The following is a 20,004-nucleotide window of genomic DNA, read 5'->3' on the forward strand; positions in this document are numbered from 1 at the left end:
CCATGGAAGACTGATCCTCTTTTAATGATCATTTAGACAACCTTTTTTTTCTTCTTTTTCTATACTTACCCAATGCCTCATTGTGTGCACTATTCATACTCATGCTCTGAAGGCAGTAGCCCTGCTAGATGCAGAAAAGAAATATGAACTGCAGAGAAATCAAGGATATAAAAAAAGCTGATTTAAAAGTAGTTCTATAGGGTTTATCAGCAGGAGTCTGTGTTCATTTATAAAGTTCCATCAGATTTGTCTAAAGTTTTTTTATGAAAATCTTGGAAATACAAGTCAATATTCTTCAATCTGTTAAAAATAAAAATAGCTGTTACAAGTTCTTGCTGTCTGCATCAGACTAATGAAAAATGTTACCTTTCTAGTTTGCCACGCATGTAAACCTCAGCCAGTGTTTGAAATCACGAGTTCCCTGAGCTGAGGATTTTATATCTTTGAGATTTTGTCAGAAAACTTATTTGAGTATTTCATACTTCTGTGCTTGTAGTCAGCTTGTAAAATAGTGCTCTAAAGCTGGAATAGACTTTCTATTTTAATAATATTTTTTTTTGCATATTTATTTTTAATTGTGAAATGTACCCAAATGTGTGTTGTTAAGTGTTATTAATCTTGTAAAACAAGTTGGAGATATGTTGCTTGCAATATAAAATAAGAATTAACACAATTACGATTAGCCAGTTAATAATGCGTGGGCCTAAGTCAGATTTCAGTTCAAATAAAAAGTCATTCAGCTGGTTAACCTCTAATAGAGTCAACTCGGAGTGTATCCTTTCCTTGCATTCATATTGAATGAATTGCAAGAAATATCACAAAGGAAACAGTGAAGCAGGTGCAGTTCTGGTGTGGACACTTGGCATCACTCTGGCTGGTGTGTTGCCACAGGTGTTGCACATCAAGTAAAGGACCAGCTTTTTCTGAAATAGCTGAGCCGATTAAAGCTGACTTATGTTCTTTGATCTTACTAGGTGCTGTTTCTGAAAAGAACACTGGAGTAGCGGGGTGGCAAGAGAAGGATACAGGAGAGAAAACTGTGAGGGCTTTCTAAGGTCCTGGAATGTCATTGTGTTGTCTGTGTCCTGGAAGATCCATACTTCTCTCTTGTGAAGTGCTAGGGACACTTGGTAGTAAACTTTAGGGAAGGGAGATTTGTGTGTGTGCACTCTGTGGAAATGGCAACCAGAGCCCTTGTAGTTCAGGGGCCTCAGGGAGAGTTACAAACACAGCAGGTGGGGGATCCTCTCTCCCCACACACTGCAGTCACAGCTGGTCAAGGCATTGTGCTTCTTATGTCTGCTTTATTGCCAGAGCTGCATCAGCAATTAATTTCTCAGGAACAAAAGTGTTTATCCATCTTCTCCATGGATTATTTCTGAGAGTTCTTGGAGCACAAATGATCCTAAGTGTCCTCAGTGTCTCACCAAAATTAAGGTTATTATTAAAATGAGCAATTAGGTAGAATGGAGTAACAACAATGAATAGTGAAGTTCTTTCTGTTGTGCCAGGTGCATCAAGTTATAAATCTCCCTCGGTATTTCCTGCGGTTTTTGTGGGTGATGGAAACTATTGCCTGCCTGTGCCACTTAGGAGCTTATAGTTAAGCATGGAGCTTTAACAGCCTGACTGAAATAATAATTGCCAAAGCACATGTGTGCCATCTGAATGTAAGCTGGTAGTGTGTGCTTGCACATTGGTAAAAGTTGATCATATCCTGGTCTGCACCAGAAGAAGCGAGGCCAGCAGGGTGAGGGATGTGATTGTCTCCCTCTGCTTCATTCTCCTGAGACCCCATCTGAAATACTGGGTGCAGGCCTGGGGCCCCCAGCACAAGAAGGACATGGACCTGTTGGAGTGGGTCCAGGGAGAGCTATAAGGATGATTAAAGGACTGGAGCACCTCTCCTACAAGAAAAAAAAAAAAAAAAAAAAAAAGGCTGAGGGAGCTGGGTTTATTTGGCCTGGGGAAGAGAAAGTTCCAGAGAGACCTTCCACTGTAGAAGGGAGACTCTTTATCAGGGAATGTACTGATAGGATAAGGGGAAACAGTTAAGTTAAACTAGAAGAGGGAAAATTTAGATGAGGTATTAGGAGAACATTTTTTTTTTACTTAGAGGGTGATGAGACACTGGCACAGGCTGTGGATGGCCCTTCCTTAGGAAGGCTTAGGGTCAGGTTGGATGCGGCTTTGGACAACCTCATCTAGTGGGAGGTGTCCCTGTCAATGCAAGAGGGGGGGTGGAACTAAATGGTCCTTAAAGGTCCTTCCAACCCTGACTATTCTATCATCCTAAGACTAAAAGTTAGTCTTGAAGAAGTATCAGCTAACATAAAAATTCTCATTTATGATGGCAATGCTCTTCATCTATGTATGGAATTATCTTTGCAGTTTCTGCTTACACTTTGTTTCTGAGGTGCGTATTTTGTGAGACAGTTCATTTCTTAGTCTAGTATGGGTTAACGTGAGAGTCCTGTGAGCTAATTTCTTAGCATATTTCAGTGTGATGCCCATGATAATGGAAAGAACAAATGAGCAGGGGCTAAAAGAAAGGATTAGACAAGAAGGGATTTAAAGAAACTTTGATATGAAACAAAATGTTCTTGTACTTGTAGCCAAAAATAGAAATGTTCTTAACTTCCTGGATAACATTGTGATATCTTTAATAAGAGGGTTTTTTTTTGTTTTTTTTTTTTAAATGGGAATAGGTATATAAACAACAGATTTTGCACAGAAGCTGAAGCTAAGCATACCAACAGTAACAAAGCAAAAGAACAGTTTTTGAAACTTAAACTGGTTCCAGGGTTGTGGAGTGAGTGTGAGTCACAAAGTTTGGTATAGTACTTCTTTGTAAGTTGGATTTCAGAAGCATTGGAAAAGCCAGGCCATCTGTTTTACCTGATGTCGTCTCTTACAAACTTGGATCTGTGCTGTGTTAATTTTCAATTAGCTGCATGATACCAAAGTTGCAATTAATAATGATTTCTCATCACCATTAGTGGACTTTAGTGAACTGTGGCAGTCTATTCTTGAATGTAAGGTACAGTGTGCAAGTGCTGATGATTGTTGTTAAATAGCTCACAGTATACACTGCAACTGCTGATGATGAGGTGCCTGCTGAATTTTGGCCAGGAATCTTCCCTGGGAGCTAAGACAGCAGAGGCAGGATTTGGCATTGGCCTACTTTACTGTATATGTTTGCTTATTCTAATTTAAACAAAAGATGCACCACTACATAACTCTTGACATGATGAATGACACTTTGACACAAAAACTGAAGGCAAATAATATTTCTGCTTATTCAATGCTGGCGGAAAAATATGAAACAGATAGAGAAGGTTAGAGAAGCATACTTCAGGAAACAGCTTGACATTCTGGATGAGAAAAATTTACTTAGTGATACTGATTGTGATAACGTTTTGGGCTACAGTTTTTCCCCATTGGTCCTGTTAACTTTATATAGGAACCCAGGAGAATATTAGTGCCAGTACTGGCAAGTTTTGAGAGGCCTTCTTAAACCTTTTATTTCACAGAAGTCTATGAAGTCTCTGGCTGATCTATCCTTTTCTAGCTAAGCCTTTACTGAGAAATGCAGCAATTTTCCATAGCTACTTGAAAATAGCTGTGGGTAAAGTCACAAACTACTTTCACATTAGATTAAGGGTAGTGGGAACAAAGAAATTCCAAATTAAGTCTGCTCCATATTTAAACTTCCCTCTCCCAGCCCCCCATTGCACAATAGCAAACTTTTCTCATGCAAGCATGTTGTTGATAGACTTCCAAAGAGAATTCCAGCTAGCTGAGAGGTAGGATTAAATGGATTAAATAACCTCCTTGATTTTCAGTGAAAAGAAGTTCAATTGAAGGCATGTATGAATGCAAACTTAGATGATAGCAGACTAGCTTGTCCTTCTGAATAACCTCAGGTTCCTTTGCAAATTAGCTTGCCTTTTCTCGGTGAGGATGTGTGTGTTGCCACATCTGTGCAAGCAGACATGTACATGAAGCATGCACTATATCCACAGATATTGTAGTGATCTATCTACAGCCATAGGCTGAGATGTAGGGAAGTAGTTGCACAGTAAGGCTACAGGGAATATCAAATGGTGGCCAGTCTGCCCTCTGTTTCCATGTCCTATGAAGCTGGTGTGCCCTGCTCAGTCAGCCCCAAGCCCCAGAAAAGCCTTCAGCCCATCAGCTGGGCATACACACCAGTGTTTTTGTTTCTCTTCCTTCTATCGTGGTACTGCATGATTTCCAAGTGCTAATTCTGCTTGTCAGCACAAACACTTAACATAATATGAAAAACAAACACAAAAAAAATCCTTTTTTTAAAAAAAACTCTTCATGGCATTCTTTTCCTTCTCTAAGAATTTATCAGGCATCAGTTTTGTATAAAGTACGCAGATATTTCTTAACTTACTCTTCCTTCTAATGAAAGACAATTTCCCCTCAGCCCTGCCTATCCTGTTTGCGTTCATTTTTCTGACCCCTAGCAGTTTGAAGCTCTGTTCCAAGATCTGTCAGCGGCTGACAACTTGATGTGTGGCAGATAACTACTGAGCTGATACCTTGTATGTGTACAACATGACTCTGTAGCAAATGTATATTCTATCTCTAGCCATTTTGTGGCATTCTTTCTTTCTCCTCTGTAGCTTATTTGGTAACTAGTTCAAGTGGCAGCAGTAGTGTTTTTTATCACATGGTACTAACTTTTTACCTATCGTCAGAAGACCCATTCTGTTGCTGGAAAAATACAGATACTACCATACACTTGGAATGGTATCTATGACAAAAAGTAATTAAAAAAAAAATGGTGGGGGAAAAATTGGGAGAGGAGGGGCAAGATTAGTAGTAGGTTACACCTGTCAGGATCCCCGAAACATTTCTATGGCTTCTTTCTAAGGTCTACTAATTTGCTTTAACCTATTGCTATGAAGAGTTACATCTAAGAGCTGAAGAATAATGTATCCCATATCTCACTTAAGCATCCAATGTATGTATGAGAAGTAATTTTGTACTGTGTACATGCTTTACCTTTAAAAGCCAATTTCTTGCTGCCTTTGATTTCTCTATTAATTTGGAAAGATGTGCCAAGCGTAAAATTTGTATCACATTTGTTTCAAATTCAAATTAAATCCCTTTACCCCCCAAAAAAGAATTTATATCGGGGGGGAGGGGGTGGGGGAGGTGGCTTGGTGACCTTATCATGGCTGGATCTCATCCTGATTAAGGGCCAAATCTTTTCGGCACTGAAAGGAAGTAAAAACAAGTATTAGGAACTTTCTCTGATTACTGATGGGGATAGCAATGTTCTCTTTCTTAGACCTGCAAGGAAATGCTACAAAGAAGGCATTTATTCAGTCAGTATAATTCTTATCTCTTTTCTGACTGCCTTACATCTTTTATTTTACCTTAACACTTGGGCTTGTGTCCCTCCCACTTAATTTTATTCACCCGAGACATGTCTTAAAAGCTTGGTGAATGATTACTTCCTGTATAGCAGCAGAGACAGCACATCCCAAGGCATGGCAGCTGCCTAAGATTATCTCCTTTACACCATTTTCTTGCTCTCCTTTTTCTCTGTCTTCATAACTGTATAAGGTCAAGCTTTGCTTCTAGTTTGGTATAACAGATGAGATAAGAAATGTAAGTACCTAATATTAGTATCTGTTTTGTTTTTTTTTTTTTTTTTTTTTTTTAAAGTAAGTAGAACAACTAGATCAGAGAAGAAAGGAGGAGACAACTTTAAAGTGAAAGTTAGCTGCTCAACTATAGAGGTACTTAAATTGCTCACCTGACAGGGATTTCTTTGAAAACTTCCCCTATTGTTGAAAACCTGCCCCCAATACTGCATAGTTCACAACCTATGTAGAAGTCAACAAATGCTCAGAATGTGTTTGGAAGATTACTAATGTTATAATTTTCCTTGCTCTGTGTTTTTTGCTTTATTTTTCCCCCATAAAGCGGTGTAGAAGGAGCTTGTCAGGTTGTGCCTTATATAATTGAGTTGTTATGCCAAGAGGCTGTGCTGAAAGGTGTTACACCAGTGATGATTTTTTTCATCCCACTGTGCTTTGATCTCCTTCTATAAAGCAGAAGATCTAAAAGTGGAAACTTTTGAAGATGGTAAATAAATTTTGCTAATCCACTTTTCATAATCCTTATGAAAAACTATTCTTATCAGTCTAAAAAGATTTAGTGACTGTTGTCTCTAGAAAGCCTTATATTATCAGGATTACAAACTATGGAATTATTGTTATGAAATATTTTGCTAGCATGTTTTGTAATATAGTTAATATTTCAGAATAAATGGGTAAAGATGATTCACTGTTGACTATGCTTTGTTGTATTTTCTCACTAAAATGTAGAAATGCAAAGGTGAATATTCACTGTCCTTTTTTAAGTTAATTGCCCTGCTTTAATTTCAGATCACTGAAATTAACTGAAATAGTCAACGTAATGCAAGTGTACTGATTCCTAACATTATATGGTGCTGAAACAAGTGGTAAAAGTTTTGGCTCATGAGATCTAGCCCATTATATGTAATGGGTCCATTGCAACAGCAAGCAGCATATACACAGGATACTACTTGCAGAATTTGAGGCAATAGCATATAACATTTATAGAAAGGAACAAGTATCCATACTTACCACTGCACAAAATTCACACTTATACCATTGAGATGAAGTCAGTAAAGTTACTGCGGTTGCCCAGGGTCTCATTTAGAAGAATCCTACCCATTGTATCTTCTGTTAGTTGAGCTCTACATGTCTCTGGAAAACAGTGCTTACAGTAAATTGTCAGCAATGCTTAGGGTTGTAATGAGTGTGTATATACGTCTGATTATTTTTTTTTCATTTCTTTGCAATAGCCTTGGGCCAGATTATGCTCTATGTTGATGGCATGAATGGAGTAATAAACCATAATGAAACCGTCCAATGGCTGTACACACTTATTGGGTCAAAGGTAAGACACTCACCAAAATTCTTGTTTTATATGTTTTTGGATATTTTTAAATGCATTTAATTTGTATTATATATGCATTAGTGTTTTAACAGATTGTACACTGGGTTCTAAATGAGTCTATAACTCACTGCCTAGAAACCAGTGCATGCTGGGCTGTTATTTCTATTCCATCCTTTTCCTACTCTTTTATGCTGTTGGTTATGAAAGCAAAGGCACTGGGATCAAAGAATATCCCAGGTTGGAAGGCACTCACAAGAATCATCGAGTCCAGCTCCTGGCTCCACTCAGGACCACCCAAACGTCAAGCCCTATGTCTGGGAACATTGTCAAAATGCTCCTTGAACTCCAGCAGCTTGGGGTCTTGACCACTGCTCTGGGGAGCCAGTTTTGGTGCAGACCCTTTCCCTAACCCCCTGACACTCCATGAGCTCCATGCCGTTCCCTCAGGCCCTGTTGCTGTCACACAGAGCAGAGCTCAGCGCTGCCACTCGGCTCCCTGAGAGTCCTGCCTTCAGCAACTCTGCACTGGGCTGAACTAGCGATGCCTTCATTACTGTCTGTATACTGCCATTGGAGTTGACTGTATTTTTGCTGTTGCAGTTAACAAGATATTTGCTGAATCTCTGAGTGTTCTCTTCCTTCCCTTTCCATTCTATGAAGGCAAATCTTTTTCTGCAGTTCAACTGTTGCACACTGCTCTACTTTGCTGAGCACTGAGGAAGGCAAATTCAGAGTGGTTTCCTTCTTGTGCTTAAAGAGCCCTAGAAGACAAAATCTGGTACCTGCTGAGAAAGGATTTTTTTTGCTGGTCCTTGCATATGAGGAGGCAACAACTGAAGCACTATACCAGAGTGTGCCACTTAGGTGGAATAAAAGTTTATATAGCATACAATCCACTTTTAAGGCTGTCGGTTTTGGAAGTTGAAAAGGAAACAGAACATAAATTCTGCTTATACTCCATCCTGAAGAGTTACAGTGTAGGTAAAGCTGCAAATCTGCAATCTGTTGGCTCTCCATCTTTGCTTGAAGTTTGTGAAATCCCACAGGAACTGCTCCTGCCATTCAGACCTGCTTGGGACAGTCTTGAATGATGCAATAACTGAAACCAGGGTACTTTAGCTATTCTTGACAACTTGAAAGATGCCATAATTTGTGGACCTGAACCCAATATTAGAATTATTAAGAAATTTCCAGGAATTTTTCCTCTAATGTCTGAGTCACAGAAAGTTGCTATTTGGATTCTATAGAGACATGGAGACACTGCTGCTTTTTCCCTTTCTCTCTTAGAAAGAGATTCCATAACAGAAAGAAAAAAAAAAAAAAGAAAGATTCTGTGTCCCATGGGATCCTTTTAACCACTACATTTTTTTTCTATGATATGCAAATTTCCCTGCTTCAGAAGATGAGCAAGCCAAAGATTAGATACTAAAGCATTAAGAGAATTGTTTTATCTTGAGTTGACTGCTACAACAGGTAGATATGTAAAAGTAAGATAATAATTGTGGTTATCAAGCATCAGGTTTAATGAACATGATTAATTAGCAGTTCATATTTGAGAGAAGATGAGAAAATTTTCCCCACATAAAGTGTTCCACTGTTGGCTAGATGTTACACTGGGCAGTTTGCCCTCTCAAAGCAGGGAATGTTAGCCACAGTTGGAAAAGGAGTGCCGGAAGAGAGAGAAATGGATTTCTTGCTACGGATCCTCATTTTCTCTGGAACAGATGAAAGAAACAAGCAAAGAAAAGAAAAGAATGGCCATGGTATCTGCAATTATTTTAATTCTCTAATGAACCTAGTGGAGGAGAAATAACTGTATTTCTACCTGCAGAATAATTTCTGGCTGAATTTTCTTGACCAGAGTACTTTAACTCTCCATTCCTTAAACTCCTTTCTCCCTCCCCCATGGTCAGCCCAAATGATTATCTCCATATCCTGGCCCAGTGCCTGCAGCTAAGGAATGCAGGCAATGTGCTTTGAATAGTTTGGTTTCAGGTAGCATCAGAGTTGATTTTTCATTATTGTTTGACTGTCTTGGAAAAGATCTAAGTCTGTGTCTGTGTGCCAGAAGCTAATCGAAGGTATGACAGGCTTACTATCACAATGGTGATATATAGTGTGATAGCTGCTTTATGCTCTTTAAGATGTTTTTGACTTTCTGCAAACAGCAAATCTATGGGATTTGCAACACACCTACAGCCTAATTTGTAGTCCCACTCTCCTGGTTCCTTCTCTGCAGAAAAGGAGGGGAAACATTTTTCACGCTGCCAAACAAAAAGGAATAGTAAAAGTGCCGATTAAGTATCAGGGCAAATCCCTTTGAGAGGAAACAGAAGGCATGCAATCATTCAGCTGCCACAGCTGCACCTGGACACATTGCTTCTTGCCCTCTTAAAAACTCTGATGAAGTTAATAAACTCAGCAGTGGAGATGGTTGAATCTTTTCATTGCAGATTTCTTCTGTCAAATTCTGTAGTAGTTTTTACCCTTAGCTGTTGTTTGCTCTTCTGAATTTGTGTAAGGCTACTGGATGTCTCCTGTGCTCACTTACAAGATGTTTGCATGTGCTTTTCCACCACAAGGGCTTGTCATGCTCAGCACTGTGGCAGCCATAATTTTGGCACCGAGCAATACTTCTGTTCAGGGATGGGGAAAGGAAGAGGACTGAATCTTGAAATTAGTGAGAAAGAATGAGTGTAAACAATTAACTGAAAGCTTGTCTAGATTGTCACCATTACATGCTAGATTATTAATAGCTCCGTTGCAGTTTTACAGTAGTTGCTTATATAGTAGGATTATTTGAAGGCACTGGTGACTTTGACACTGTAGTCTAAGCTTATGGTGAGGTGGTTAAAATTCCGGTGGCATGACTGAATTAGTGCTGCTGCCCTTACATTGGGTAAAAGGCATCAGACTGAGGAACTGAAAACAGGAAAGAAGGTTATTCTTACATTACTCATTTGGTACTGGAGAAAGAGCCTCTGTTTCAGTTTGGCATTGCACAGGCATTAGATTGGAAATTTTAAGTTAGCAGTACCTTTATTTTGCCACACTGTTTAAAGAGAAGAACATTATCAGCAAATGCCAGACTCTCAGGGCCTCTGCAGACCTTTACAAGATACCTGCATCTACGCGTGACCAAGCCAGTGGACTTTCATGACCTTTCTGTGCATTGCTTTGCAGTCATCAGTGGCTAGTAGATCAGTGGTTTATCACATCTGTACTGTAATCCCATTTAAATATAAATACATCTACTGTTTTGTCATTATGTATGTTCATCAGTCTTTCTCCATTTAACAAAGCATTCAACTATGTGCTTAATTATAGGTATATGGTTACGCTCTGTTTGTACCCATGGAACTTCAATACATAACTGAAAAATAACAAAAACGTACAGCTGTACTGCTACAAAAATGGACTATAACAGAACCAAATTACTGGTCATCTTAAATAAGCTAGAAGTTGTGCATAAGGGAAGTATCTATGTCAATAAAGTTTACACTTGGCATTCATTGATGGTATGGAAAGTTCATGCAAGACAATACACTTTAAAATCAAATCAAAAGCACAAAAGTTGACTCAATGCTAGTTAGCAGTGCTTTCAAAGTTGCTCCTTTTTTATTTTTTTTTCAGTGATCTTGCCTTAAGTGACTACATGCTGTAATACAGATTAAACCTAGATTAAAATTTACAACATTTGGGAATTTGTATTTTATCAGTTCCTTGTTTTGTTTTTTTTTTTCTGCTGGCTGTATGCTGCTGCTGAAATTAGAATTAAATTTTTGTGTCAGATTGCAAGTCACATTTAGTCTGGTTGTAAATGGACCTGAGGCTTTTGTTCACACTGGCACCTCAGAGCCCTGTGGAGGTCTCTTATGGATCACCTGCTGATATAGAGTCTTGATTTGATGGTGGTGGGCAGGGCTGTTGGAAAATTTCTTCTACCCAAAACAACGGACACCAGGTTACGGATGTGTAAGTGCTAAGCTGTATTTAATCCTTGTAGTGTGTTTTTCATCTGTTAGCATATATGAGGTAATATGTATTATCTTTCATATGCATTGATATTCACTCTGAACTGTTAATAGAAAGCATACAGTGCTGTATCATTGCCTTTCCCGGTCCAGTACTAGTTACTGACTGTTTACAAAATGCAACATATCTGAACAAAACATCTTGGAGAAAACCCAACCATTTATATCATCCACTAGAGGAAGCAGAAGTTCCTTTGCATCTCAAACCTGAAAGCTTTTGCCACTTTGCATTAATCGTCAAATGTATAAGACATGAAGCATTCCAAAACTTGAGTCTGGTTTCACCTTTTTTATTCCCTCACATTTTTGACTGCTACTGATAATGATTATTTTTTTCCCATTTGATGATCCAGGCTGTTCTAATTTTCCCTCAGGGGAGCTAAAGCCCCTTTTGGCATTGTTTGCTGTGGAAAGTAATCCATTTTCAAAGTGGTGCTGGGTAACTTCAGAAGTCTGGGAGGAATGCTAGGCCTAGGCTGACACAACAAGGTTGATTAAAGATTCCTATCTCACATCTTGTTCTAATTTTTTTTTTTCCTTCTGTCTGGGTCCTATATTGAAAGGTTAAATATGAATTTTAACTAACAAGTTATTCCTGTGCTTTGTCTCAGTCTTTTGCTTTCCTTTGTATTGAAGTACCAATGTTATGAATATTTTACATATAATCCAATCCAAAAGCAGAAAAGAATGATTTCAAAGCAGAAGAAAGGAGAAAAAAAAAAAAAAAAAAGTGTTAAAACAGACATAGTGTTTAGTGAATAGCTATAGTGAATTTGTTGATTTCAGAATAAAATTTCTGTTTTCAAAAAAAGTTCAGCAGACCTTTTTCCAGTGAGGTTACAGTGACATGTTGAAACATCTACATGATGCGTCTGTCATTTCATGAGAATTTTGTGAGGAATGACATTCTTAGTTGCACAGAACTCTAAACCTGATTTTGCAAGTGAGTAGTTTAAGGTGTGTAGAAGCGAATAGGTTAAGTACTTGATGAAATCAGTGTGTTTCACAAGCCTTTTACACGTGCACTCAACTCAAGCTGTAAGAAAAGTAGAGAACATGATAGAGCTTGAACTAAGTCTTTTCCTCAGAAAGTTTGTCACCAAATCCTATACAGATGTACATTAAATTGGATCTACAGATCTATACTGTGAAGTGATTTATAAACATGGAGAAAGTTAGAATTCAAAGAGGATTAAGAAATCTGAATGAGACTGAGTATACTAGCTTGATCAGCATGGAAAACCAAAATATGTTAAATTGACTCACCACAAAAGAGAGATTGGGTGGTTCAATCTCCTGATGAGTTTCTTGAAAATGTGTTGTATTTGCATTTCTTGAATTTTTGATTATATATATTTTTAAATCATCGCCGATGCATGACCTGTTCTGAGTTAACATTGCCTGGAAGGTGAAATGGAATATGTATAATAATATGCCAGTTTTTTTTAGCAGAAAGTAGTGCTGTATAATTTTCTTGAGCTTCATTCTTATTTTGTACGAATTGATCTAGAAAAACTGGCCTGCTGGAAAAATTAAGCATGCAGGAGAAAATGCACATGAAATTAATCAGTCAGTGTATGAACTGTGCTGTTATCTTCTTAATCTACTGTCTTTATGGTTAATTAACTCATTTGTAGCCTCTTAGAAGCGAGGCTTCATATACAGCTAGTTTATAAGCAGCACAGTTTGTGATGTTTCTCCAGTAAACCTGTATTTTTGTTCTGTTTTTGAGTCTACTCCAGGCAGAAAAGCCCATTAGGTATTATTGCTTTGGGTACTCAAGCCGCTTTCCTTCCTGGAAAGTATGGCTCTCCTCTGACGTGAGCATGGTCTCCCTTGTGCACTGTTCTGCACTCAAGACATTGAGATAAGTGAAGAGGTACAACTGCTTTGAGTTCAGTGAAACTGTAAAAATCCATGTCTGGAAGGAGCTGCTTCTTACATTTAATCTGATGTGTATTTAGACATTGAACTATTGTCGTGAAAATGGTTGTGTGAGAGAGAAACAAAATCCTGACTTTAGAAGAAATTAACTTTCCTGTTTCTAGCCTTTGGAGGGCCTGAGCCAAATCTTACCAGACCAGAGAAAAGCTTGCCTCAAACTTTCACTCAGAATCTGAAACTGCATTGTTGCATGAACACAGTTTGTTTTGAATTGTACTTAATTAGTGCTTTGAAGATAGGGATCAAGATGTTGCAATAAACTTGGATTAGGATAAGCCAACAAGTGCAGACTACGTTATGTACTCATTGTGGTCTGTCCAACTTAGCAGGCAGACTACTTCAAGTCCTCTGTTTTTTTTACAAACTATACTCGTAGATGATTTTTAAAGTCATCAAACATGGTTGTTAGCAGTAGGTCCAGTTCTGCAGCAGTAAGAACTTCAGCTCAGTCTGTTGCATTAATTTCTGGATATTGGATGGTTAAAAACCCATTTTTCTGTGTTCAGAGTGAATTGTAGATAAAGACAATGCTTAGAAAACACACGTTCCCCTACATCATGTCAGAGATCTTATTTCAACTCATTTGAAGTGGAGAATGAGAAAATATAATGATTAACTGCCAACAATGTGGTGAATGTTCAGGCTCAACTTTTCACTCCATCACGTCTATTCAAGTATGTATGAGAAAATGTTCTGTTAGCAAGGAGTGAAATATGTTCACATATTTCTAGAAAATACATGTATCTATACAGATGTACACATTTCTTGTTATAAATGAAAGGCATGAAGAAGAAAAATGCAAGTGTAGTATTGAATTAGGTAGGGGGTAAAAAGAAAAACATAAAAATCAGTGTTAGCTTTTAGAATTGCATTGGTCTCTTTCACTAAAGTAGTTCAGATTCAGAGATAATTTGTGGGTGACTTATTGTGCCTCAGGTCCTAGTTTTTAATATCTTCTATTAGCTACTAGTATTTTTTAACAAGCACTAAGTCCAACATTCATATGAAAGAGGGAGATGCAGGTGGAAAGCTTGTTTGTATTGAGACATGTGAGTAAAGAAAATGGAACCCACTTGTCTTTACAGCATGCCTGGAGCCACCAGTTTGAAAGATCCTTAACTATAAAATCAATTGCCTCAACAAGAAAAACAGTAAATTTTCAACTGTAAGTTGTCAGATGGAAAAGAGTGAAGAAATACCAAATAGTTGCTCCAAGGATAAAAAGCAGATGGAGATAGTTGTAATCCAAGTTTACAGTACGTGCCATCAGATGTAAGAAGTATGCTTCCCTGAAATACTTACACATATCTAAACAAAGAAATCAACTTGGCTTGCCTGTATAAAACATTGCTGTCATAATGCCAAAGCTGTTGAGATAGCTAAGTTGTTATTTTGCAGGTAGAAATATCATTAGTCCCAAATCAGGATTTTAGTAAGCTGGAAATTAAAGAAATACATCATGTTATAAAAATGAAATAGGCAGTTGTGATGTGCGGTGACAGCAAGGCCAAGAGTCATGGTGAATAGGGAATCAGGGTCTGTATTGTGTGTGGCGGCAGAGAAGTACGCAACATCAGTGTGACAAAACAAGAGAACAAAACGTAATGAATAATGAGTACGTTTCCGTAAAGTGAAAAACGCCAACATAAGGAAAAATAACTGGCATCCAGATTTATCCAGTTTAACATGCCTTGGATCTTAATTAAGCATACTGAACCTTAGATACAGGTTTTGTCTTTTCTGCCAGCAGGAAGTGCAGGTTTGTGTGAGGAGACCATACACACAGTTTTGTAGGAAAAAAGGAGATGGTCAAATTTCTGCATTCTTTGTGTACATTAATATGCTAGCTTTTATGTTTGTTAGTAAGCATTGTGGTTAATTCTGATTTATTCCTGAGGTCTGATGAAAGTAGGCAAGCTTTCCTTTTAATAGCAGAACTTTGGGTTTACTTATGTGTTAATTATAGTACCTTAAGATATTCACTCCATGGCAAGCATGGTTTAATTTATAAGATAGGTCCATTTTCTCACAGTTCATAGTAAACTTTTGGAGACCCAAACTTTGTTATCAAGTTGCTTCTTCATTTTACTTCTGTTTTGCTGACTGTTGAATTTCTGAGAGAAACTGTGCTGTTGGGGCTATTGCTTTCTACAAGGTTTCACAGAAATGCAAGCACGGTTTGTAAGGAAACAGCAGCAGAAATTCCACTCAAACTCAATTTGAAGTTTTGGCTACATGAGGATCCTCCAAATGTTAGAACTGAATCCACTGTGTATTTTGTGTCTGCTGATGTGAGGTACATGGGATCCTTCTTTTTCTGTTGACCTCTGGTGCATAACCTCTCCTCTCAAACTTTTTTTCTGAATTGCCTATCTTTCTGGAGCTAGAAAACCCAGAGAGAGAAATGGAGTTAATCAATATAGCGTTATCTTAATATACTTCTTAATTTTCTTGTTTTCTTCTTAAATTATTCTCTGTTCTGGTTGTCATATATGTAAAATACACTAGTGGAATCCTGCCTACAGGAAAGAAGGTGGTATGCAACATTTTTTACGTCATCACCATAGTAGAGTGTTTTTTTTGTATCTTAGCCTAAAAGAATGACCCAGATATGGAAGGAGTCCATGACTGGGAGATGTAGGCACAATCTGGGTTCCAGGCACATTCTTGAATCAATCTCCAAATCCCCTTGTCCCTCAGTCTCCTTCATACGGAAAACTGGTGTTTGGATTTTACAGCCCTGAGGGAGTAAAGGGACATACTACCCGTGTAAAAGACAGGTAAAGGTAAAAGTTGAACCTAATAGCAATTGTTACCTTATCTTTTCTTCTGGCATCTCTCAAAAATGCTTGTCATTCTTTATCTAGATATATTCATTCTTTAAAGCAGCTGCTACTAGCTGAATTTACCTAGACAACATTAAAAAATATGTTCTACAAAAAAATGGAAATGATCAAAACATTTGTGATGTCTTTCTATTCAACATATAATGCACCCCAAGAAACCTCTGAGTTGCAGCGAGCTCAGGTCCCTGAAGTTATTGCACAAGGCTCTTGCCGTAGGACTCATCATGCTTATCTCTTACATTTTAAGTCAGCCTCTATGGTTACATGGCTGGTCCTTAGGAAGGAGGATGTCTGGTAAAATGTGTGGGCTTCAATTACTTTTCACAAGATTAAGATCAAAAGAAAAGTTCTCTGCTGTGATTTTATTTTTTTCCCCCAGTCCTCCTGTAGTAGTTTATACCATATAAAGTCTTTTCAAAACAATTTCTAGCATACCAGCAGGTTCTCTAACTGGCTCCCATGGCACAGTGAAATGTTTCTCATCTGGACCTGCTGTGTACTTTCTTATAATATTGTGATCCTCTTTGATCACAACAATTGGACAAGGAGTTCAGATACTTTCTGATTTATCTCCCACTCCCATCTCTGCTGTTTTCTTTCTTGAAGACTATTTTAATAAAAAACGTGTTCAATATAAAAATACTGTTAATACCTTAAGTAGTCTGATTTTTTTTCTAGATTGGTCCCTTTTTTGAATTACTTCTTTTCTTTAAAAGACACAGTACTGCAGCAAATGTTAGGCTTGTTTCGTTTCCAGCAGCGTGTAGCTGCATCCTTTAGTGATAAAATTAAAGCATCCTCTCCACAAAGCTTTTTTTCCCACCTCCACTGCACTTAAAATTTAACTGTGTGGTTGTGCAGGCACCTTATTTTTATGATTTTGCATAGAAAGCAACTCTTCTCTAATTTACTGTTTGAATACTTCCCATTAGAACTTTGCATATTCACAGCTTTTTGTGCAGAATGTGAACAAAAGAGTAAAATGGGCTAAGAGACCCCAGGTATTGGCGTATGGTGTTACCTTGAAATGATTTATCCCTGAGTTTCTGTTCACCCTGTGAACAGAATTCCACTTCTTCAGATTTTCTTCTCTGTATCTCTGGTAGTGGAACTTTAATGTGACTTTCAGTGGTTTGCAAACACTCAGGTCACTTCTTTTTTTGTCTTCCTCATTGTGGTCTACCTTCCCCGTGTATAGACTCTCATCCTTGGATATCTGTTGGGCTACTCATTCATGCATAGGAGAGCTGTAGAATCTGCTATATTAAGACTTCAGTGTGGCTGCTGGAGGAAAAGACAGGATAGAGCTTCTGAAGGTGAGGTTGCTTCCAGGTCTGCATTGCCTGGTGATTTACTCAGATGACCATCTGTAAAACTAAATATCTGATAGCAGGATTGGTGCCGAAGTTCTGTAGAGTCCTGATAACTTCAAAATTAATCACTGCCCTGCACAGTATCCGTTCTGATTTTTTTTGCCATTGCCTTCTGGCAGAGAAGAGGCAAGTGAATGCCCAAGTTCTATTTCTGCCAATGGAAGATCTAATTTTGGAGTAATGTATAAGACAGAAAATATCAGTTTACTAAGTAGAAACTACAGGATATTTCAAAGAATATACTGTTGTCATTTACTATATTGGGTTTTGTGTAGGAATAGGAGGTACTCAGAAAACATTTGAAGGAACTGGGTCATGGGACAAGGATGAAAAACTGAATGCAAGTTTTACAATGCAAGCATTATCTCCTGATGAAGTTAATACTACAGTTACTCATTCAGGGGGTTATTCTGCTTTTCTTCCATTTTGCTCAAAAGCGTGAGTTAGGATTATTTGTCCTCTTTGGCTAAACTTACATGATATTACGTGGAACAGATGTGGCAGACATCACCAAACAGATAAATAAGGATAGCAGTTTGCCTACAGGTCACTAGCACAGCATGTTTTGCCATGAGTAGTTCTGTCCTAATTTGTGTCACTTACAATATTATGCGTATTAGAGCACTGATAGAAATCCTGCCAGTTCTTAGTTCCAGAATGTGGATGAAGCCTAATGCAGCATCCTTTAAGGTACCTGTCCTTCCAGGAGGTTACCTTCTAAAGCTTTTGCAGTAGGTAGCCATTCCCTTTGGAAGTGAGAATTGGAAAACACTGCATCTGTTCTCATGTTGAAGGGGAAAAAAAAAAAGCATCAATGAGTACAGGAGGAAGAAAAAAAAGAGTGCTTTCTCTGCGTTAGAAAAGCCATCCCACAGCACCACCTAGCAGACATTGTTAGGTACAGATGGATATGAATAGACTGAGGAAAAGTCTGATACAATACGAAATTGATCAAATCTTGAGAGTGTAGTTTCAAACTACAATTTCGCCTTATATTCTAGTTCAGGGCATTTATACAAACTGAGGTTCTCTGTCATTCCCACGTAGCTCTTAGCATCACTTATTTGTAGCCTAATGCAGCTAGTTAATCTCTGTGCATATTCAGTGGAAGGGTTCTTCAGTTTTAGGTTTTGTTTTCAATCGGGACTTGTGATCTTTGGCACCAAGTATTTTTTTAAACACCAAACTTAATTGGAATGGTGGTATTATTAATTATGTTGCAATTGATTGATGTTCTTGCCTGTATTAGCCCAAAGCACCAGGGACAGAGCTGCCCAGCATCCTGCTGAGGAATATTGAGAGTACCGATTTTGAAGATCACTGGGAGCACAGCATGGTCCCACCCACTGCAGCTGGGGAAAAGTCTTAAGAGAATAGTTAAGCTGCAGCTGCTGGCAGCCTCTGTTTGTAAGAGCATTGTCATAGAGGGAACCAGAACTTGAGCTTACTTTTGGACTGCAAAATATGAAGTATTTATTTGTGAATTTGTAGCATATTTGAGCTTATCACATTTATTGTAATACTTGATTACTTTTTCTCCTTTGGCTGCCTTGAATTGCATTTTGACCTTCATCATGCTCCCTAATGGAAAGGCCCAATTGCAGAGAACTAGCTAGGTTCTTCAAGGAAATATTCAAGGATGTGCTGATACTCCTGTGAATTGCGTTGCAGATACAGGTTACAGTAAACATGACTCGAGAATGGAAAGGAGTTGCAGGACTTTCATCTTGCAGAGCTTTTGAGTTTGGCATTATACATGAAGGCAGATCTGCTTTACTATTCAGAGGTAGTACAGAGAGATTTCTGGCATTAGTACTGAAATCCATTCCCTTCCAGGCTCTGAGATCTTATTTTCCTGGTTAAAACAGGGTACTGGCTATCAAGACTCTAAATTTACTCCATAGCATGGGGAAAGCTTTTTTATTATGATTATTATTATTCAGAGCCAAGAACTATGCAACTAAATCCATATGTGGACATGTAAAATATTCTGACTTTCAGATACTGTGAAACATTTTACTTCTATTAAAGGAAATGTGCCTATAGAGTACCTAGGAAAATAGAGAAAACTACTTTTTCAGGTACTTGTGTGATCACTGTGATAATATCATTCATGCCCTTCATAGTTTTTCTCTCGTACTTCATTTATGAAACTATTTAGATGATTAAGTAAATATTTTTTGTCAAGTGCTATGACAGCCTACTGTGAAATGTTTTCTAAAATTAGGAAAAAACAACACCAAAAGTAAAAGTTCAGTATAATCTTATGACTCTTACCGAACTTGCATTTTCAAAAATAATACTCTTTTGAGTTGAAAGGGTCAAATCTCAATTACGTTTCCTTTGGCTAAATCCATAGGAACCGTTCCCACCAGACATTACACAGCTACCACAGTGCACTTCAGTTTGGCTTTCTGAAATACAAAGGATCACATTAGGCAGCAGTTTATTTTATTGCCTTTGTGAACTGCTGCCCTTCTTTAGGGCATTGTTGTATCTACTGATTTTGCCTGCAGTAACTCTTGACTTCAGAAGAAAGTGGAAGTAATCTGTTGTGGTTACTTCAGGAAAAAGAAAAGGTTTAGTGGCTTTGTTTTACTGATTTTTCTTTTCTTTTTTCTCTCTTGCTTTTCTGTCTCTACTGTGTCCAGAGAACTGAAACAACAGTCCCAAAATGATCTATGATGCAAGTCAAATCACTGCTGATTATGATCTCATACTTCTGTGGTTCAGCTCTTTGAATGACTGTGGAAATTATTTAGCTAGAAGTTACTCAAGTCCCGGATGCTAAATAGTTCTCAGATACTACACCACAGATACATTTCATTCTGCCAATAA

General features: G+C 38.0%; 1 protein-coding gene across 12 annotated transcripts in view; it reads left to right on the plus strand.

The window, feature by feature from the left end:
• The window catches only part of FHOD3 (formin homology 2 domain containing 3), a 367,457-nt gene that overhangs the window by 213,309 nt on the left and 134,144 nt on the right, over nt 1-20,004 (plus strand). For all 12 annotated transcript variants that reach the window (XM_090137189.1, XM_090137192.1, XM_090137190.1 and 9 more), the window contains exon 6: nt 6,875-6,969. In XM_090137189.1, the coding sequence (XP_089993315.1) occupies nt 6,875-6,969 (95 nt within the window). The remainder of the gene's footprint in view (nt 1-6,874; nt 6,970-20,004) is intronic.

The sequence above is a fragment of the Phasianus colchicus genome, chromosome 3 (genome assembly GCF_987193195.1).
Source record: "Phasianus colchicus chromosome 3, bPhaCol1.hap1.1, whole genome shotgun sequence".
Taxonomy (NCBI): Eukaryota; Metazoa; Chordata; class Aves; order Galliformes; family Phasianidae; genus Phasianus; species Phasianus colchicus.